General features: G+C 30.6%; 1 protein-coding gene across 2 annotated transcripts; it reads right to left on the bottom strand.

The window, feature by feature from the left end:
- Positions 1-212: 212 nt before the first annotated feature.
- Positions 213-18,844, bottom strand: LOC106458276 (MAD2L1-binding protein-like). Of its 2 annotated transcripts, none has more exons than XM_022384441.1 (2): positions 18,579-18,844; positions 213-2,478 (listed from the first exon to the last, which is right to left on the bottom strand). In XM_022384441.1, the coding sequence occupies exons 1-2, from the start codon at positions 18,759-18,761 to the stop codon at positions 1,756-1,758; spliced, it is 906 nt and encodes a 301-aa protein (XP_022240149.1). In that variant the 5' UTR covers positions 18,762-18,844; the 3' UTR covers positions 213-1,755. The 2 variants fall into 2 exon arrangements, with proteins under 2 accessions (XP_022240149.1, XP_013773219.1); XM_013917765.2 differs by having other exon boundaries at positions 18,507-18,844.
- Between the last annotated feature and the right edge of the window lie 553 nt (positions 18,845-19,397).

The raw sequence follows: 19,397 nt of genomic DNA on the forward strand, positions 1-19,397 counted from the left end.
CGTATTATGTGAAAACCTCCACATACACAGAACAGAAAAAATAGTATAATATCACACGACAGAAGTGCATACTATATTCAAATATAATATACATATCATGAATAGTGGCATTCTATTTAAAATATGTAGATAATTTATACAAAATGTGAAAATATAAAGGAAAGAGAGTGATCATTTTAAGCAATTGTAAATAATTCATGTACTATATATAATATTGGATAAATCACAAGTTTTTACGGATCAACATTCATTTACAAAAACACAGTAGGTAGTATTTAAAGGGAAAAAAAACAACAACACCAGTTTCAAGTAATATAATGAGATAGCTGTTTAAAGTAAGGGCAATATAGAAGTTATAATTTAAATGGTGAAACATTAGAAACCAATAGGTTTAAAATTTATGATGGAAATCATGCAAATTACAGATTTGTTTCCCTGTTTAAAGTCAGGATATTAATAAATTGTTTAACTTTATATATTAAACCAAATATCCTTGTTATAAACTATAAAATAAATTCCACAACTAAGTTAAACCCAATACTATGCCTTAAAAGTTTGGTGCTGATAAATCTTAAATTATTCTACAAGAATTGTAATAATAATAAAAAAAGGATTTTCAGTTTTTAAGTAAAAAAGAAAAAATCATTGCTCAATTAGCCTTTCAAAATTTTAAAATATGGATCAGATTGCCTTACTTGCCTATTGAGTAGCTAACAAAAGGATGCCAAGGATAAAAATTCTAAATATGTTTGTGTTATTCAGTTTTTCATACTTATATACAATGTATGTTTTAAACTATGGAATTTTATTAGTGTATAGTACTATTTTTAAAATTATTGATAAATGATTATAAAAAATGATGTGAACTTGTTCATAATTCATATAAAAAGGATATGAAATTTAAGGCAGATTTTTGAAAATAATTCAATACATTTCTTGTGTTATTCTGTACATTATTTTTATGCATGAAAATGATGAAACTAGTTATGTTTTTGCTAATGTTCCATAGGTCTACCGTGTTCATACTTTTGAGAGATATCAAATTTCAAATGAAATTATGTAAAAAAAATATATATTTTTTTTTAGTTATTTATCTTTCTTATATTTCTATGCATGACTACATTAACCTATCCTATATTCTTTGATGAATTAATATACCATACCATGTTCCATTTTTATAACTGAACATAGTCAAAATACAGTATCTTTGTCAATATACTTTTTTTCACCTACTCCTAATAAATAAGTCATAGTCTGATGAACATCTAATAACAAAATGATTTCTTAACCTTATATGAAATAATTAAAATCATAATGAGAAACAAATTTCCAAAATGATTAATTTTTTGAAGGTATCAATATTGGCAAAAAAATAAAGTATCAATATGGCACTAAAAATCAGTACCGGTATTGGCTAAAATTTTTGTATCAGTACATCCCTACTTTAAAATAATTTAATATGTGCACTTTTGTTATATCCAGACGAAAGTTTATGAATATTACTTTCTGTGCCTATCACTTCATTATTCAGTGTAACCATGCATATAAAATAGTAATTTTGTAAAGTTCATTAATATGTTTTTATGTATTATCTTTTCAATTCATGCACAAAATATACAGTACATATCACATGCAATAACCTTTGATATTATAAATCCTTTAAAGTTTGGCTACATACAAATTTATTTCACTGAGCTGCATGTTTATTCAAGTAATGGTTTAACAGTATAGCCTTCACTAACAACAAAGGCATGTCTACATCCATATATTTAATTCTGAGGCTTGTTTAGTGCAAGAATCTTTGAATCCCTTAATGGTAGGCTTGAGTTGAACCCAGATATAATCATCTTCTGATGGAATTTTCAAGGTTAGATCTTCCACCAAACAAACCAAGCTCTTATCCATATTGGAGTTATTGGTGCTTTCCAAGTCACCAACTGCAATTATGTTTATATCATTATTAACACTTTCACCGAGATCCATATCAGAATCTGAAAAAACAGGAAACTGGTCCATTTCAACATGACAACAATTAGAAAAACAAAAATCTAAAATAACATGTTTTCCTCGAACTGGAACTTTAAAATACAGTTTAGGTTCCATGTTTTTTGGAAGTGGGTTTTTCCTTAAAACCTGCAACATAATAGTACACTGGGTAGGAGACAATTTACTTGAGCTTAAAAGCCCATCTGTGCTAATCATCTCTCTGAAAAGTCGTGTCATACAACTACGAAAAGATTTTGGTGCACTGTGAATGCAATGTTTACAAGTTGGTTGACGTGGCAGTCGAATGATGTAAACTTCTTTGGGACTGACAGGTGTTCCACCAAGACACACAAGTACTTGTTGAAGCTTGAAATCACTTTGCTTTTCTCCCACAGTGAGGAGAACAGAGTCAAAGACCTCTTCACAGCTCTCTAAAAATCTTTTAGCCTTCCTCATTTTTTTATTTCTAATGAGTTCTGATTGTTTTCTTTCCTGTAATTTCATAAAAAGATTTTCATGATTATAAGAAAACTCAGGAGTACTGAGAACTTTAATTACCACAGTGATTTACAATATTACCTTTTAAATTTCAATAAAACACTATTTCTAAAACAAATGGAACACAATAGCCATTTTTGTACTATTTATCTTTCCTGCATAAGCTTTGCACAACAGATACGTGAACAAATATAGAAATGTGGGATATATAATAAATACATAAGAATGTTTACCAATAATCATACTTATTATTGTACAAATGTCAAATTAAAATCTTCTTACACAATAATTGTATGTGTTCAGTAAATAATAAGTTAAAGTAACAAGAATGGAAAGTTACAAATGAAGGTGTCACAAGTACAATCACCTAGAAGAATGAGCTTATTCTTTCATTGTACTACATACATTAAATATAATAACTTGCCCTGTAATCATTATGCACTACATAAGTACCAAATATTTAACTTAATGGTACAATATAAAGCATTAATAATTTCTATACATGGCTCTATTGGCATCTTTAATGCCTGGTAGGCTGGCACAAAGCTCAATAAATCAGCTAGACAGTTTTGTTTCCAGCTCATCTTTATGTGTGTCTACAATGGCATCCCTAATTATAGAAACTAATAACAGATTCCTTTTTTCCATCCAACTTACAAAATTTTGTGCTTCACAAGCCTGCAATAATTATATTTCTAGTATTTATGTAGTAATAATTAAGCTCAGTTGCAATGTCAGTGAGGATTACTTTCCTGATTTAATAATATTAGTTATTTTGCAATTTATAATACAATTTTTACAAGTTCATTTTTTCTAGGCTTATGAATGCATCTTTGATTACATTTTTCTTCACACTGCAATCTTGTTATCATATTTATTATTATTTTTTTTTACTTTCACCTTTTCAAATAATTGCAAGAAAATAACCTGTATGTATGTGTGTGTATATATATATATAAATGAATTATTTTCTTTAACCTTACTTTGGTGCTTTGTAGAGTCAAATATATGAAATGAACAAGATGAAAGAGTGCTGTTTAACTCACTAGTCACCTCTCCACTTACAGAAACAACTAGTCCACTACCAGTTTTAAAAGCACAACTAGTATTCAAGTGCTCTTACCTAATATTTTTAAGTCTAACCATATCCTTCTAAAGTACTATTAAAGAACTAAACATCATCTTTTACAACAGGTTTTTTTTAACCTCGTTGATAAAATAGTCTTTCTAGCTTTAAGATATTGCCTAACTTCATGAATACATGTAGAAAGTAAATGTTCAGTCAACATTTCTAAAATTAGTCTTCCACAATAATAACCCCATCTGTACAACAAACATGTAGTATCACAACTTAACCTATAAAATTGAACAACCTGATCAACAAGCTTTCAAAAATGACAAGCATCCTTTTTCAGTTATATATCAAATGACATTATATTTCTTTGTCTTTATAGCCATAAAACTAAATAAAGAAAAATTCTGTAATTCACAGAATCTTGTATAAAATACTGTCATAAAAATAAATATATAATTATTTGATTTAGAAGCCTTAAGTTTTGAAATTGTAGACACAGTCTTAAGGTTTTTGACAAAACTATTCTTCCTTCACATATAAAGTTCTGAAATGATTTATCTGATGATAATGAGTGCTGTTAATTGTATTGAAACTTTTGATGGCTGGGTATATGGATGTGAATTACAGTTCATATGGAGTTCACATTTTGATTGCTCTTGATAATAATGCAGTGACCTTGAGGAGCAAATCATCTTTTTGTTTCCTTGCTTCTTTTATGTTTCTATGTGTACAAAATATCTTCCCAAGGGCCAAAAGCAGACATAATTTCCAATGTTGGTTCATTTATTTTTAATATACCAAAAATTATATGTATAAATATCAATATTGAAAAAAAAAACACCTTTACTTCCAGTCTCTTTCTAATTTTATTGCCATTATGTTTAAATCCCTCATTTATGCACTACAAATTTGGAAAGCAACAAAATATTTGAAACACCAAAACTTAAAAGCACTACTTAAGATTCAATCAAGAATCATTTAAAAATTTCACAAAATTTCCTCTGAATCTTATGCGTTCGAAACTATGTTATCTAAATTCATGATAACGTATAATCAGTTTTAACACATATAAAGGTTTAGTTGTGTTGAATATGGTAACAGCTTCCTGCAAGGTCAAATGCTCAAAGATTAAGAAATTAAGTTTCAGTGAGTGAGGTCCATTACTTTATTACACAGCTGTAAAAAGGCTGTAGTGTAGGTTAAAAACAACAATAAAACAATGAAGAAGGACAAAACTATTCATCATCAAACACACAAATGGCAAACAAGACACTTTACTCTTTTATACTTATTAAGTATAACTACTATGTATTAATTTACAAAATTACTAGATACATCTTTTTCTTTAAAAAAACAAAATGTTAACATACAAACCCAGATGAGACTGTTTACATTTGTTTCCATTTAAAAATAGAATGTCTATACACTAACTTACATTATTTAGATACATTTTTTTTCTTAACAAAAGTAACTACCATGTGAGACCATGTAGACATCAAACAGAAGAAATGAGATCCTAAATTATATTTCATTCATTAGACATAAACCCTATGCACTGGTTTATTCTGTTAATTACCCACCAGTTTTCTTGACATTTCCCCAATTTTTTCCACTTACACTGCAAAACAATCATAAACAGTAAATAAAAGCTCTTTTTATCTTATATTTATTAAATATTCTTTATTCAAAGCACAAACTTACACACTTAGAGATCCTGAGCAATCTGCAATATTCAATGTGAATAGTTTGTGTATCTATTTTTAAACTTGTATATACACATATATAACGTTTCGCAGCATTATTTTCACAAAAACATATAGTGTATTCTTGTGCAATTTTCTGTCATCTTCATTCCTTGGGCATAATTTACTTTAATACTTTTTTAACACATTCGCTGCCACCAGTAGTATTAATAATTCCTAACCTAGTACCAACTACACTTTATATGTCTTTTTTACTTAACCCAGGTGTTTAATATTTATATGGGTAAGTATACTATGTTTAATTAGATCATTGAAGCCACTTTTAATATGTAACCCAACGGTGTCATCCTGGTCCATACCTAAAAGTCGGTTGTGACCCACTGGTGGGGCACATAGCAGTGAACATGTTAATAAAGCTGATTATTTTCCTGGATTTCCAATACTGAAAATTTTCAGATCATTTCCCATGACTTTTCAGAATTTCTAGTCTTATCCAAATTATTTTACTCATTGAAAATCTCACTAAAAATTGAATGTGTAAGAGCCAGTATATTTACGTAAATATGCATGCCTTATTGGGTTATTTATACATTTAATCAATATTTTCATAAAATTACAATAGTAGCCTGTAGTTAAACATTAGTTATATAGTTGTGGCAACCTATAGTCACCTAAGTCTATTACTAATTAGTTATTTATTTTTTATAATAAAACTACCATTTGGTTAATATTCTAGATTTTGGTTACTGCCATCTTCAGGAAAGTCCTGAGAAGAAATATATGGAGTGGCAGGAACCAAAACTCATTGGTCTTGTTAAGAAAGCAATTCTACTATCAGCTTTAATTACACTGCTACTAAATAACATGTCTTTGGAGAAAATCATTATTATTTTCAATATGAACATGTTTTCACCTTTTCATCTTTTGCTATATGCCACTCTAAACAAATAAGATGGACCACTGATAGTACAAAACAGTAATGTATGGATTTTATTCTCCATGTAAAGTTCAGACAGCTTAGTCTGATATGTGATCATTAGATGATCAAGTGATATGTCCACTTTCATCCCTTTATTGTTCTTTTTTTTTTCAAGTTCAGTAGCCAGTCCAACATAGCTATTTTATTTGGTGATATATGTTTTGTTCCTTATACTTTATAATATGGAATAAATAGATGATTACAAGAATAAGTTATTTTAATGACACATTATCTAAAAATCATTCGGGGAAGCAAAATTTGGCTAGGATGACAAAAAATTCTGAACACTGCTATTCTGAAAACTATGAAATCAATGACTTCGGTATTTACACTTTTAGGTGGGTTGATCTATAGCAGAGGTATATCTGTAGCTGTGGATTTCACTACAGAATATTGTCATTTGGTACATTGTCTTTTGCTTCAACAGCAAAGTAACATTCAAAAAATTAAAACCTTTCAATTTTAACCCTCTTGCTAAGGGTCTTCCTCTATTGTCAGGGGTCAAAGGGCATGTCATCACATTTGCAAAATATTATTGAACTACTATTTATGAATGTAAGTCAATACGTTTGGCATCAAATTACAGATTATATTTCAAATTTTAGTATTATACATTAGTTAATTTCTTAATTTAAATTTAAATATAAAAAAACCCCACCTAAATATTGATTTTTGTGTGTCACGTGGTATGTTGAAAGCAGCTTTGGTTCAAATTAGATGCTTGCGATGTCCAAATACAGTCTATAGTTTCTTATGAATTAAAAACTCAAATTACCAACATTGACAAGCTAGAATATAAAATAAGAATCTCTATCTTTTCTATTCGCTGAGATATCACTATATTTAGGAAATCAAACACAGTGGCCCTGCCCACTTCTTCAATTTTTGGAAATACTTCCTTATGTACACCCGCTTCGCTCCTTCATAGCTTTGTAACCAATAAAAAGCTCAGAATCTCCCCCATATGGTTTTCTGGCTCTTGGAAGGTAGAAAGTTCCCAAGATTTCTTCTTTTTGTCTCAAATCTGGGAAAGAAGGGTAAGTGAAAATGTTGTTCAAAATATATTTTTTTAAGAGCCAAATACAACTTAGTTACTAAGCCTAATAAATTATAGTGGATTTCTGTGGTATTGATATAGTAATTAATGTTTTTTTTTGTTATTTCAAAATGCATATATAAAACTTAACAAAATTATTTTGTTTTACATCCCCCATGTGCAAAATTTGCTAAGACTTTACAAATTACAGCAAGCGGCAAACGAGTACAAAGTTAGTAAGTAGAAGAGATCATTGTTTTATATACTTCTTTAGTTACTGTTCTATGTTTTAAGAAAAATAACTGAAATTTAGGAATTTATTTGTAAATAGTAATAATATACACACATATGTAATGTATTATAACCAAAATGTGACTGGTCTACCAGAACAAAGCCAAGACAGTGGAGGCCAGTTTTATACTATTGGATATGGTAACATGACTGCACATGCTCCGCATCATTGCAACTTCTATAATGTTAGTTAGACACAGCTTAAAGGTAAAAATAAAATACATATATATATATGTGTATAATTTTATGAGACTTAACTATTTAGACTAAACATGTTATAATTTGATATAATATGTGATAACTTGCACTCATTCCAGAATGAAAAAAAAGAGTAATATATCTATTTCCTAATTTTTTTATGGTGGTTATGAGGTCGATCAAATTGACCAAACCCATACAGAGATACAATTGGGAAAATAACAGATAAAATATAGTTTTTTTCTTAACAAAAATGTTAAAGAAAAAATGCACGAGCAAATCATTACTTCAAAAAATCTTAAAATGTAATAAAAAAAATCTGATTTTTTGTGTGCAATAGCCTTGTAAAGTTTACTGATAAAATATCATGAATATATGCATAGTGTATTAAATGTTATAGTATGAAAACTATAACAAGCACAAAATGGTTAGGAGGTTAGTCTTTGGGACCGAGCCCATAGTGAGAGAGCTAATCAACAATTAACACCAACCAGGCATGTGAGTAGGATTCTTCATAAAGCTGTCATACCTCCCTGCTGATTCTCCATAAACCATTTAGTACACAAGGACAATAGTATCCCAGAAGCTATTTTGACAGTTGATCACACGTGCTGTGTTTGGGAATTTGACTGATATGCTTAGATATGGAATACCCATTTCATTCTTCTGCTGCTTGATGTATGCAATGGTTGAATGGATGTGTTGTGAAAGCAACTTGTGTAACTGGGATACTTGTTGCAGATCTCTTTTTGGATGGCTCTAGTACCACAAGTTGACCCTTACTGTTATTTTTTGTTTTTATATCAAAAACTGCTGGAGTAGACTGATCCAAAGTGATGTAATGACATCATGTGATGATCTTGTTTTCTCTTAGTGTCTGCCATATTGGATAACAGCATGCATAAATTTAAGTCAGTGAAAAAAAACCTTAAAAATGCCTTTTCACTGTTATACTTTTGACTGTACCAGTAGACAAGGTTCAGAACCAGGTACATCTTTTTACAGATTCCGAGAGTCGACCAAAAATTTAAAAAATCAATATTGGTTGCTGCAGTTAGGAGACAAAATTGGCAACTTCACAGTATTTTTGGAGATCTGTAGTGCATATTTTGTGAAAGATATCAGAATAAATCTTTGTATAAATATAGACTTTGTCATTAAATATTGTATAAGTATCATACTATTAATTAATTATTGAAATTATTTGGAGTTGATAATGGCCCAATGTAATTTACACATGAACTAATGAGTAATACATGTAATTACAATAACATAGGTATCATCTTTAGATTTGGCTAAGTTCAATCAGGTGCCACTGCATTGTAGTCCAAGAGGCATAAAGATACCATCACAATGCATAAATACAAGTAATACTGATAACAAGTTTTATGTTCATGGTAGTGACTATGGGAGATAAAAAAATAAATAGAAGCTACATAAAACAAAACTCACCTTAGCAGTTACAAAGACACAAAGCAAAATCTTTTACTTTTATGTCTGACACCCACCACACTAAGAATATATAGCCATTCAAGTTTTTATAGCATTTCATAATTTAATGGTTATATCTACTGGTGGATTCAACAAGATACACAAGTTACAATACCTAGTTGTTCATGTTTTTAATTTATAACATGATTAGATAGGACATTGGCATGAATAGTCATCCAGGCCACCCATGGAATAATATATGGATTGAAAACAAAATTATCCCTATAAAGTTCTCTAAACTTATGTTATAAGCCATTTTGGCATAGTTTTCAAGACACAGTGTATTCACTCTGCTTTATCACTATCAAAACTCTGGACGGCTTGACATCCATAACCATGTGATCCTGAAAGGTCTACCAGAATTTCACCAAAGTACTATACATGAAGATTAATGGAGAAACATGAAATATTCCACATTGAAGTTCTATCACAGCAGTAGAAAAAAATGTATTGTGTAATACTTGTTTAAAAACATTGGTCACATCAGAAAGAACCAATATTACTGTAAATTCTGATACTTATAAGAAAATTCTATGATAATAAATGGTTATTGAAATTAATACAAAAGATGAGAAATATTTTTACCTTATTTCATTTGCACTACTGTTTCATCATGTTATTCATAAAAATTAATTTAGTACAAAGAAAAATGTTGTTACTTTGAACTAGGCTCCATTTTAACAATAAATCACCATAGAAGACCTATAATAAATTTGTATTTAATTCTCAACATTTCACTTCTTCAGGAACCATCTACAACATATAAAAAGAACAGTTTTTTGTTTTTTTATATATGAAGAGCTGCTGGCAGTAAATATACGTTTTCGATTATTGCTCTAGCATACATCACATTTTATTTTTTAAATAAACTTGACTTCATTACCACAGTAGATTAATAGAATTGACTGGCAGACTTAAATTTGAGATTTCAAAGACTAAAATGATCTTAAAAGCCTTTGAATACCCTCACCAATATACAACGAGAATATGTTAAGTACCTGCATGCACTAATGAGCATGCAGGTGCAACTATAAGTCTGCCACCACATCTTGGTATGTTCACTATAGTAGTCTATTTTAACCCACTGACTGCTGATTTGCCATACAGGGTACACAGTATGCCTCTGGAAGTTGAATGTGAGTGTGCTTTAAACACCGTACGGCTCAAAAAAATTCCACGCACAGTTAAAGCATTCAAAGGGTTAAAGATTCTTCACAAAAACATTTGTTGATTAGTAGCTCCTGAAGAAGTTGTAAGGTGAAATAGTAGGCATTAAACAAGATTTTATCTGGACAAATAAAAAGTTGTTTGTGTACTTATTCTATTAAAGATGTGAAGTGAGAAAGTACAGTTAGCATTCCACAAACTACAAATGAAATTGCTTCCATTTTATTTATTTTTTTGCAAACCTACTATCTAAATTTTAAGAGGTCATTACAGAAATAGCAGTACAGTTCAAAAATTAGTATTTCTATTTTCAGCTTCATCTCATACATCTTAATGCCCTCAGTAACTGTATGTATTTATCATGATATTATTAATGTATTAGAACAAAATCAATGGATCTCAAACAAAGATGGAAATCCAGAAACAGTATTATAGAATATAGATTTATGGTGGCTTAGTGGAGATCTCAAAAGGAAATCAGAGCAGGAATGTTTCTTTGAATTCCACACATGTATGGTTACAATCTTTTGTAATTCTCCTCTCATTCATTACTTTATAACACCTCTACTATTGTTCTCAGTTGTGAAAAATGCTAATTAGCTTATTAATATTCACTTTTTATGATTTGAAAAATGTGATCCTTGAGTTCAAACACAATAACTCAGGACATCCATCATGACAACAATATTTTAACACCTTTTCCTCCTTAATATAACACATAGGATGCCAACAAAACTTTGGTGGTAATTTGTCAGCCAAAATTTATCAGAATTGAATTCCATGGGTACCATTTTCTGTATTATATCCTATGAGCTACTGTTATCTTTTTACTCTTATGTTTTCTAGATCTTAAAAAATTGGAATCTGATGTGCAAAAATATACAGATGTCACATGACTGGGCAAAATGCCTTTAAATTTAACCTTCAAAATTACAACTTCCCATTTGAATTTGAGTCACCTTTATTTTCAACTCAATCAGTCATATGTTGTGTCAAATGCAAAAAACATCACAGGGATGGCAGCAAAGAGAAGTTGAATTGACTGAAAACACTCAGGGAGGAGATATAGATGAAGCAAGCACTGCAGGAACTAAAAAAAAAAAAAGGCCGGGGGTAATGGGGGCCACCTAGGCTTTTACACTCTGAAATGCAATCAGAGCCATTATCTGGAGCCTATTGCTCAGATCCTTTATTAAACTATTAAAAACAATTTTGAACATAGAATGGACAATAATCATTATATTTATATATATACATTATATAGACCACATGTATACATACATTAGTATGTATATATATATATATATATATATATATAACATTAAACTAGTGAAACTAAAGTTAACTAGCCATACCCACAAATTTACAAGCCCAACACTATGTAACATTTTGGCAATTGACAATGGGCAGATTTCTTTTCCTTGCCCCAGCCCACTAACCCTTTTATAAGTACCACAGACTTGTTACAGTCAGTGTTTTACTTACTAAGTTAAACTTACAACAGGAGCCAGTACCACAAGGCACTATTGAAATAATGGAATTATGATGCAGATTTATATTAAAATACTTTTAGATCTAGTTTAGGAATTTTGGGTTAGGCCATATTGTTGCCATTAAGCAGCCATGTAAGCCTCCTTAGTACCCAGCCTTACCATGTTTACAATGACATCGTTGTTAATGTTAACTTTTGAATGTTTAGTTTTACGACTTACAATTAAGTTGCGTTGTTACAGGCTAAGTCATTCACAAGTTTAGGTGTATTACAGACAAAATAAAGTGAATATAGATGTAGATTGAGTTTGATAACCTTCATGACAGTGTACAGGAATTACTTTGAATGGATCATTGCTATATTGGTGCATAAATTGTGCATAAAACACAAAAACCTCACATTTTCAACAATAACACATGTTCACCATAACATGATGCATAATTCACTTCTGAAAACTGCTGATCAACCATATCATTAATTAATATACATGCTGGTCTACAATATTTCCGAGTTTTTCCAAAGTTGCATATCCATAAATGTTCGTCCGAATGTTTAAAAGTAAGCGTACATTTGTAGTAATCGTTCATCCATTAGTTTTGGGTATTAAAATTAAGAAGTAGGATTTTTTATTTTACCAATTTCATTGTTTTTCAACTGATGGAAATCCATACTAAGATGGAACTCTGCCTTCCCTGATATCATCACTCTTGGTTTCCAAATTCTTGACATAAGCCAATAAAATTGTTAAGATTCTAAACATTTATTCATATTCTTTAAATTTGCACAGTATAGGTACAAGTCAATTAATAGACTCAATCTGATTTCTCCACTGAAAGTATGTCAATAACAATTACATCCAATGGTTATTTTTGAAAGTTTATGTCAAAACAAAGGGAAAAACAAGTTGACTGTACATTGTACTGATAGACATAATTAAATTATTCTCTGTGGATTATGGACAAATGAGGATTAGAAAAAAGTGTGTTGTGTCTTGTTTTGGCACACTGATGACTGTATTTTTTTATTGAATTGTCACTGGAGGTAATTGTTAGTTATCCAAGGTATGTACCATGAAGCAATATCATTTGAAATTCTTTACTCATTACTTTACAGATTCACTTGCATTTTAAGCACGCAATCAAATCAAACATATATTGTTGCCCATATTATTATTCTACATTCACTCAGAATATTGGTAATATTACATCATTACTGATGTGAATAAAAATGCCCAGCAGAAATGAGTAACTACGCAGTTATTTTTATAAATCAAGTACTCAAATAAAAGATACTGTAAAACACAGTTGACAGTGCTGCTAAAGTGATTGCTTCAAGAAATCCTCCAGCTAGTTTGGAATGGACTTTCTGAATTATGCACTAAAATAATTAAGTGTAGATAATTTAAGACATCAAAAATGGTACTCTCCTACAGAAAATGACAGAAATGGTAACTTAGAGAATAGCTAATACAGCACAGACTGAACATTTACCAATCATTATCACATGTTGTACACTCATACCATAATTACTGTATGCAACCAAAGGATATGTCAAAATCAATGCCATATCAAAAAAATTACAAGCTTAAAAATTAGCAGCTGGACAAAGACAATGTCTGGCACAAAAACTGTGTTTGTCCAGAATAGTTGTGTCAGTACTGGACATTCTGCAATGTTGTTTCCAAATATTTGGCCAGTGAATTTGACCAGTTAGATTTGAAAACAACATCAAACAGGTACAGTATAATCAGCAGTGAAACATTCCCAAGCAACACTGATAAAGTTCTCAAACAACTGATGAACATGCACTCAAGCTAGATGGCCTTGAAACTTGCAAGAAAATCCTGGGAATGATATTGTTTATTTCTGCTCAAGTTCCTACTTTGCCATATCCAATGTCTTCCCGCATTATCAATTTCTTTTTTGAAATGCTAAATTAAAATGTTCTAAGAAAGGCTGTATTGCAGGTTATGTCAAAAGTATGAGAAACAAATTGTATTTTAAGATACTTTTCAAATGCCTGTATTATTGGCATTGAGAACGTCAAGTTATTCAATAAAAAGTGCCACCTTCAAGCTTTCCAGCTCTATGCTAATGATGAGTTTAAATGAGGAGAATAAGTAATTTACAAGAAAAACTAATATCTGATCCAAAAAACCAACTGTTGTCAAGGGATTTGCTCATTTTACAGATGTACAACAAGAACAGTTGAAAAAAAAAATGGATGTTACATATTTTATTGCAAAACATGAGTTGCACTTGACTGAGTATGAAGACTTAATGAGGTTAGAGACATATCACAGCACTGACGTTGATGATATATGTACATTAATCATATCCAGTGTGGCAAGAGTGTCAATTTTCATGGCAAATATCTAGCAGGTAAACTGGCATAGGATTTACAACAAGCAAAGTTTTACAGTGTGCTGGTAGATGGAATAACAGACTGCAATGTAATAGAGAAAATTGTTATCTATGTGTTGTATTTTGACCCACAACATTCTGAAAAGCATGCTGGAGTCACAATCTCATTTCTTTACTTAAAAGACATCAAGAAAGCAGATGTAGCAGGAATTAAATCAGCTATTGAATCAAGCTTTTCTTCTCTGTCCATAACAGAAAATCAGCTTTATTCAAAACTTGTTGGGTTTGGTGCAGATGGAGCCTCAGTGAATAGTGGGGATAAAAGTGGTGTGAAGGCCATGCTTCAAGAGAAAATCACCATGGTTAATTTTCAAGTGTGTGGCTCAAAAATTAGAGCTGGCCAAGAAGGATGCTCTTCAGCTAAAATACTTCAAGCAAGTGGATGATATGCTCATGAGACTGTACTATATCTACAATAAGTCCCTTAAGAAACTGCATGAAGTAAAGTCAGTTTGCAAACTTGTGAAGAGTACATTTGACTTTGTGGAAGGATGAGTAAAACCAAAAAGAACATGTGGTACACAATGGATTTTATTCAAACTAGGAGCCTTGAGATTAGTGCCGGATAAATTTGGTGTTTACATGATCCATTTGGAACATATGATTGCTTGGAGGGGTACTGATGAAATTACTGGGTATTTCAAAAAGTTGAAAACCAATCGCATGTTGTTGCACATCTCACTTTTTCAATGATGTGTTAAGTCCTGTTGCAGAATTATCAAAGGTTTTTCAGGAAAAAATAATTGACACTGTGAGTATCATTAGTGCTTTGAAAAATAGCAAAATGTAAACTTCAAACATTCAGTAGAGTGAAGTTACAAGGTCTTCCAGCCACAAAGTATTTGTTGAGCAAAATGAAATATTCAAATGGAATGCACACGCAACAAAGTGTTCAATTCAACTCTGCCCAGTTTGACAAAAATCTGTAATTACTGGAATCAAAGAAAAAAGGAATAATTGACTTTATATCCTCTTGCATATCTTCCTATTTGGATGACTCTGCAAGTTCTTTGTTTGAGAAAATTGTTCTCACATTGAATACTGAATCATGGGTAGCTAGAGCTGAATTTCCCCTGGCACATGAAGACAGGGAAGAGTAAGTGTCTTCCACATTATTAAATGAAGAATTTTGTGATTCTGAAATAAGTGAATTGTTTGAACATTTTTAAGCCATCTTGTGTAATGCTAGTGTCAAATGCACCTGTATTGAAGTTATTGAGAAATGGCCTGACATGTTTACCTACAGCATCAACTACCTACAACCTAGTAAACATAACTATAAGAAAACCTGGAATTTCCTTTGCAGTCCTCCTATGCAGAAACAAAATGGAAGAACATTCTAACATTAACTGAATTGCTATTTTCTGTTCCAGTCTCAAATACAAAACTAGAAAGTGTTTTTAAAATTACAGTGAACAAATGTTGATTCTGGATATTCAGTAAGTGAGAAAAGGTTAACTCGTTTACTTAGAATCACAGAAGGTCCTGCACTTTGTTCTTTTGATGTGACCCCAGTAATTAAGCTATGGAGTAAAAGAAAAGTTAGGAGACACAATCAAAAGAAAAGGAAGAAATACAAACAACACATACAAAGATAAAATAAATATTACCATAAAGATAATTACAATGAGCTTATGTTAATAGGCAGTAGTAACACAGATGGTGACAGAGCTGATGAAGACGTGAACACCAGTTGCTCTAATGTAGATGATGAGTCTTCAATGTTCTGAGGCTGAGGTGTAGTCAGAGAGTAACAATGATGCACATTGGTGTATTTAAAATGCCCTTTTTAATGATACTAATTCAGAGACAGAAAATTTTTTGGCTTTTAACCTTTGTACCATCTAAGTCACTCTAATTTACAGTTTTTATGAACATTATGAGAATAAAACAAGAGAAAAAAACTAATTTTATCATGTCTTCCTTGACTGTTTACAGTAGCATAATCATACATATTAAAATAACAATTGCTGTCTGTGCCAGCCAGTAGATGCAAAGTGTCAGGCATCAAGTAGTTGGTACCTGAAGAAAATGTTATTTTCAGGCTTGAAATTAGGAAACAAAATATAAAGTTTTAAAGTGCTATTGTCTACAAAACAATGATGCCTAAAATGGCATCAAAAATATTGATATAAATTTGATCAGACTTGTCACTGTACAATTCAGCCAGGCACAGCTTCACTTACACCATCTTGGTTGTGCCACTATTTAGGTAAGCATGAATTTACAAAATATTAAACTATTTCAGCAGTGATTTTTACACGTCATTAAAATTAAATGAATAAGATCCACTTTTTATGGCCCTTTTGTGTAAATATAGATTATTTGAAAAACATTATTAAAGTTTATTGTGAAAACTAGTTTCAAAATTGGCATTGTCCACATGGTAACTTTTTACTACTGAAATCAATACTTTGGCCAATGCTATTGCTAATTTTCTGTAAGTAGACAATCAGGATGCTAGCTTTCATCAAACCTGAAAACAGGAATACACATTTATTACATACATCAGTACTCTAATGACTTTGCATTCAGTATCCCAGTGTACACTGGTTATGGACCAAACAACAAATCATCTTATAATATTTATAATTTCTATTATCTTTTAAAGTAATTAAAAGATTTAATAATATTGAGAATGGAATAATGAGTAACTGGAATATCTAACAAATGCATCAGAAATATGAAACTATAGATTTTCATCATAAGTTATAACACCACAGCTTCCAATTACTTGATATTCCATCAAGCTTGCCACCTTTTGTATAGCATAATGCAAAAATTAACAGATCAATCTTCTAATTTTTCAACCTACATTATGAAAATACTAATTTTCATCATAAGTTATAACCATAAATTCTAACAACTTTAATCCTACTTAACACCATCAAGAAGCTTTTCTTTGGGAAATAACTTGAGAAATAAATGGATTTATTATTAAAATAACATTTATTATTCAGACTACATTTAAAATTAACAGAAAATGTGTTCTAAATAAACTTATGGACAATGAAAGCCAAGACTATCAAGAACAACAAAACTTTTAAAGAAATAGTAAGTAGTTCTTAACAGTTTTCTTATTACATAATGATATATGATTAATGGGTCTGTTTTTTAATTAATCTTAATTTCCTTTACAAAGTATTCTTAATTTAGCATTTATATTTTAATATTATCAATATTTAATTTGCATATGTTACAAAATAATCTCTTGAAGGTTACAATATTTCCTTGCATGTTTCACTTGACTTGAGTTGAGGGTAATGGATTTTGGTCCATAATATAGATTTAGACTGCCTTCACTTCAGATGTATTTCAAATGCATATCCTAATAAAGACCCTCATTTCAATAACAATTTTTTCAGTTTATTTCATACATGTAAAAAATTACAATTCTCTGACATTGTTTAAGTAGTTGATGTTACATTTACATCACTGAATCTGGTATCTTTTTCATATAATTTATCAGTCTAGTAATGAAAAAAACTCAACTACCAAATTTTAAATTTTTAGACATACAACTAATTTAAAAGACAACAAGAGGGAACCCTCAATAACCATGGCACTTAAAATTCCTTTAGGCAGGATTAGAGTAAATTGATCTACGAGACCCTTTTTTTCCTTTTTATTAGCGAAATTTTTGTGTGCCAGCAATACCAAGTGTGGAGCATGCATATACCCGATTCAATTTTATTACTCAAATTGAAATTCTTTTAGTTTCAGACAGGATTAGAGTAAATTAATCGGAGACCTTGGGCATGGTCAAATACATCAATCGAAAGGGTTTGACTTCCTCAGTCCAATACTGTAAGTAGATCTCATAATTTGAGCCAAATTAGTCAAGAGATGGTGAAATTACGAGCTAAGTTTGTTCTTGAAAAAAACTCGGAGTCACTCTGATATAATTTCTATGAGCCACTATGCCACGACTAATAAAAACATATATATATATATATATATATATATATATACCTACATATAATTATCATGAATCTTTTATATTATAGATAAATCATACGTTGATCAACGTGCACTGAAATGGCATGTCATTCCAAAACTGGCAAAAGTATCAAATAATCTTACAATTTTCATGATTGAGGCCTAGCATTGAGTCTTTAACAGTAATACTAATATTACTTAAGCTTAAAGTTATAAATTTTACCTCACCTGGTTTAGTTTAATGTTTGTGCAAAGACTAACATTTGATTCAGCATTGCCAATAGGCTTAGCGGAATCTACCTTTTCTGATTCATCTGTCAGCCATCGCTTTAGTTGTACGAACGGAAGTGGAATTTGCTCCCTTTGATATAATATGTATTTAATAAGCTCTACTGACAACTTTCCAAATGTCTGTTGTTGGACCAGTTCTTTAAATTCAATTACACATACAGCTGAAACTTTCCTGTCTTTAAATCTCGCCATTATGGTCTAAACTACAAAAAATTCAAAAATCCCTCGCTCAGTCTTAAGCCAAATACACACAGTACTAACGAAGTTCACGCAGATAAAAATAATGAAAAGTTTGAAAATGTGATACGTGCGACAAACAAAATACAAATGTTAGGATCTGCTATAGTCTTTTTATTTTTAATAATAAAAAATATGTTAAATAACTAAATATAATAAGCAGTTAAGTGTACAATAAATATAGCAAGCGATTCTAAGGTAGTTGTATTTTATACAATTGTTTTCTTTTATTTTTTTTCGTAGCGTAAGAAATTGTTTATTTGTTATATGCACATTAAGACAGCATCGTATTAGCGTCACATAAACAGTCTAATGGCAGGAAAAGTAATTCATTGATTTATGTTCGACAGGTTTCTACTTCAGCCACTAACACTAACTGTAAAATAAACATAGAAAATAGATAAGAAAATCTTATACTATTCGGCATGTTTCGGTAGATGAATTTTCTTATCTTTCACTCCTTTGGGCCTCACCAAACACGCTCGCCCTTTCAGCCGTGGGGGCGTTATAATGTGACGGTCAATCCCACTATTCGTTGGTAAAAAGAGTAGCCCAAGAGTTGGCGGTGGGTGGTGATGACTAGCTGCCTTC

This window comes from Limulus polyphemus, unplaced genomic scaffold (genome assembly GCF_000517525.1).
Source record: "Limulus polyphemus unplaced genomic scaffold, Limulus_polyphemus-2.1.2 Scaffold438, whole genome shotgun sequence".
Lineage (NCBI taxonomy): Eukaryota > Metazoa > Arthropoda > Merostomata > Xiphosura > Limulidae > Limulus > Limulus polyphemus.

Bases quoted from the DNA above. Each gene is read 5' to 3' on its own strand.
- LOC106458276 (XM_013917765.2), bottom strand. From the start codon at position 18,761: ATGGCGAGATTTAAAGACAGGAAAGTTTCAGCTGTATGTGTAATTGAA. The intron at 2,479-18,506 runs GTGAGGTAAAAT...ATGAAATTACAG, and splicing joins CAAACATTAAACTAAACCAG to GAAAGAAAACAATCAGAACT.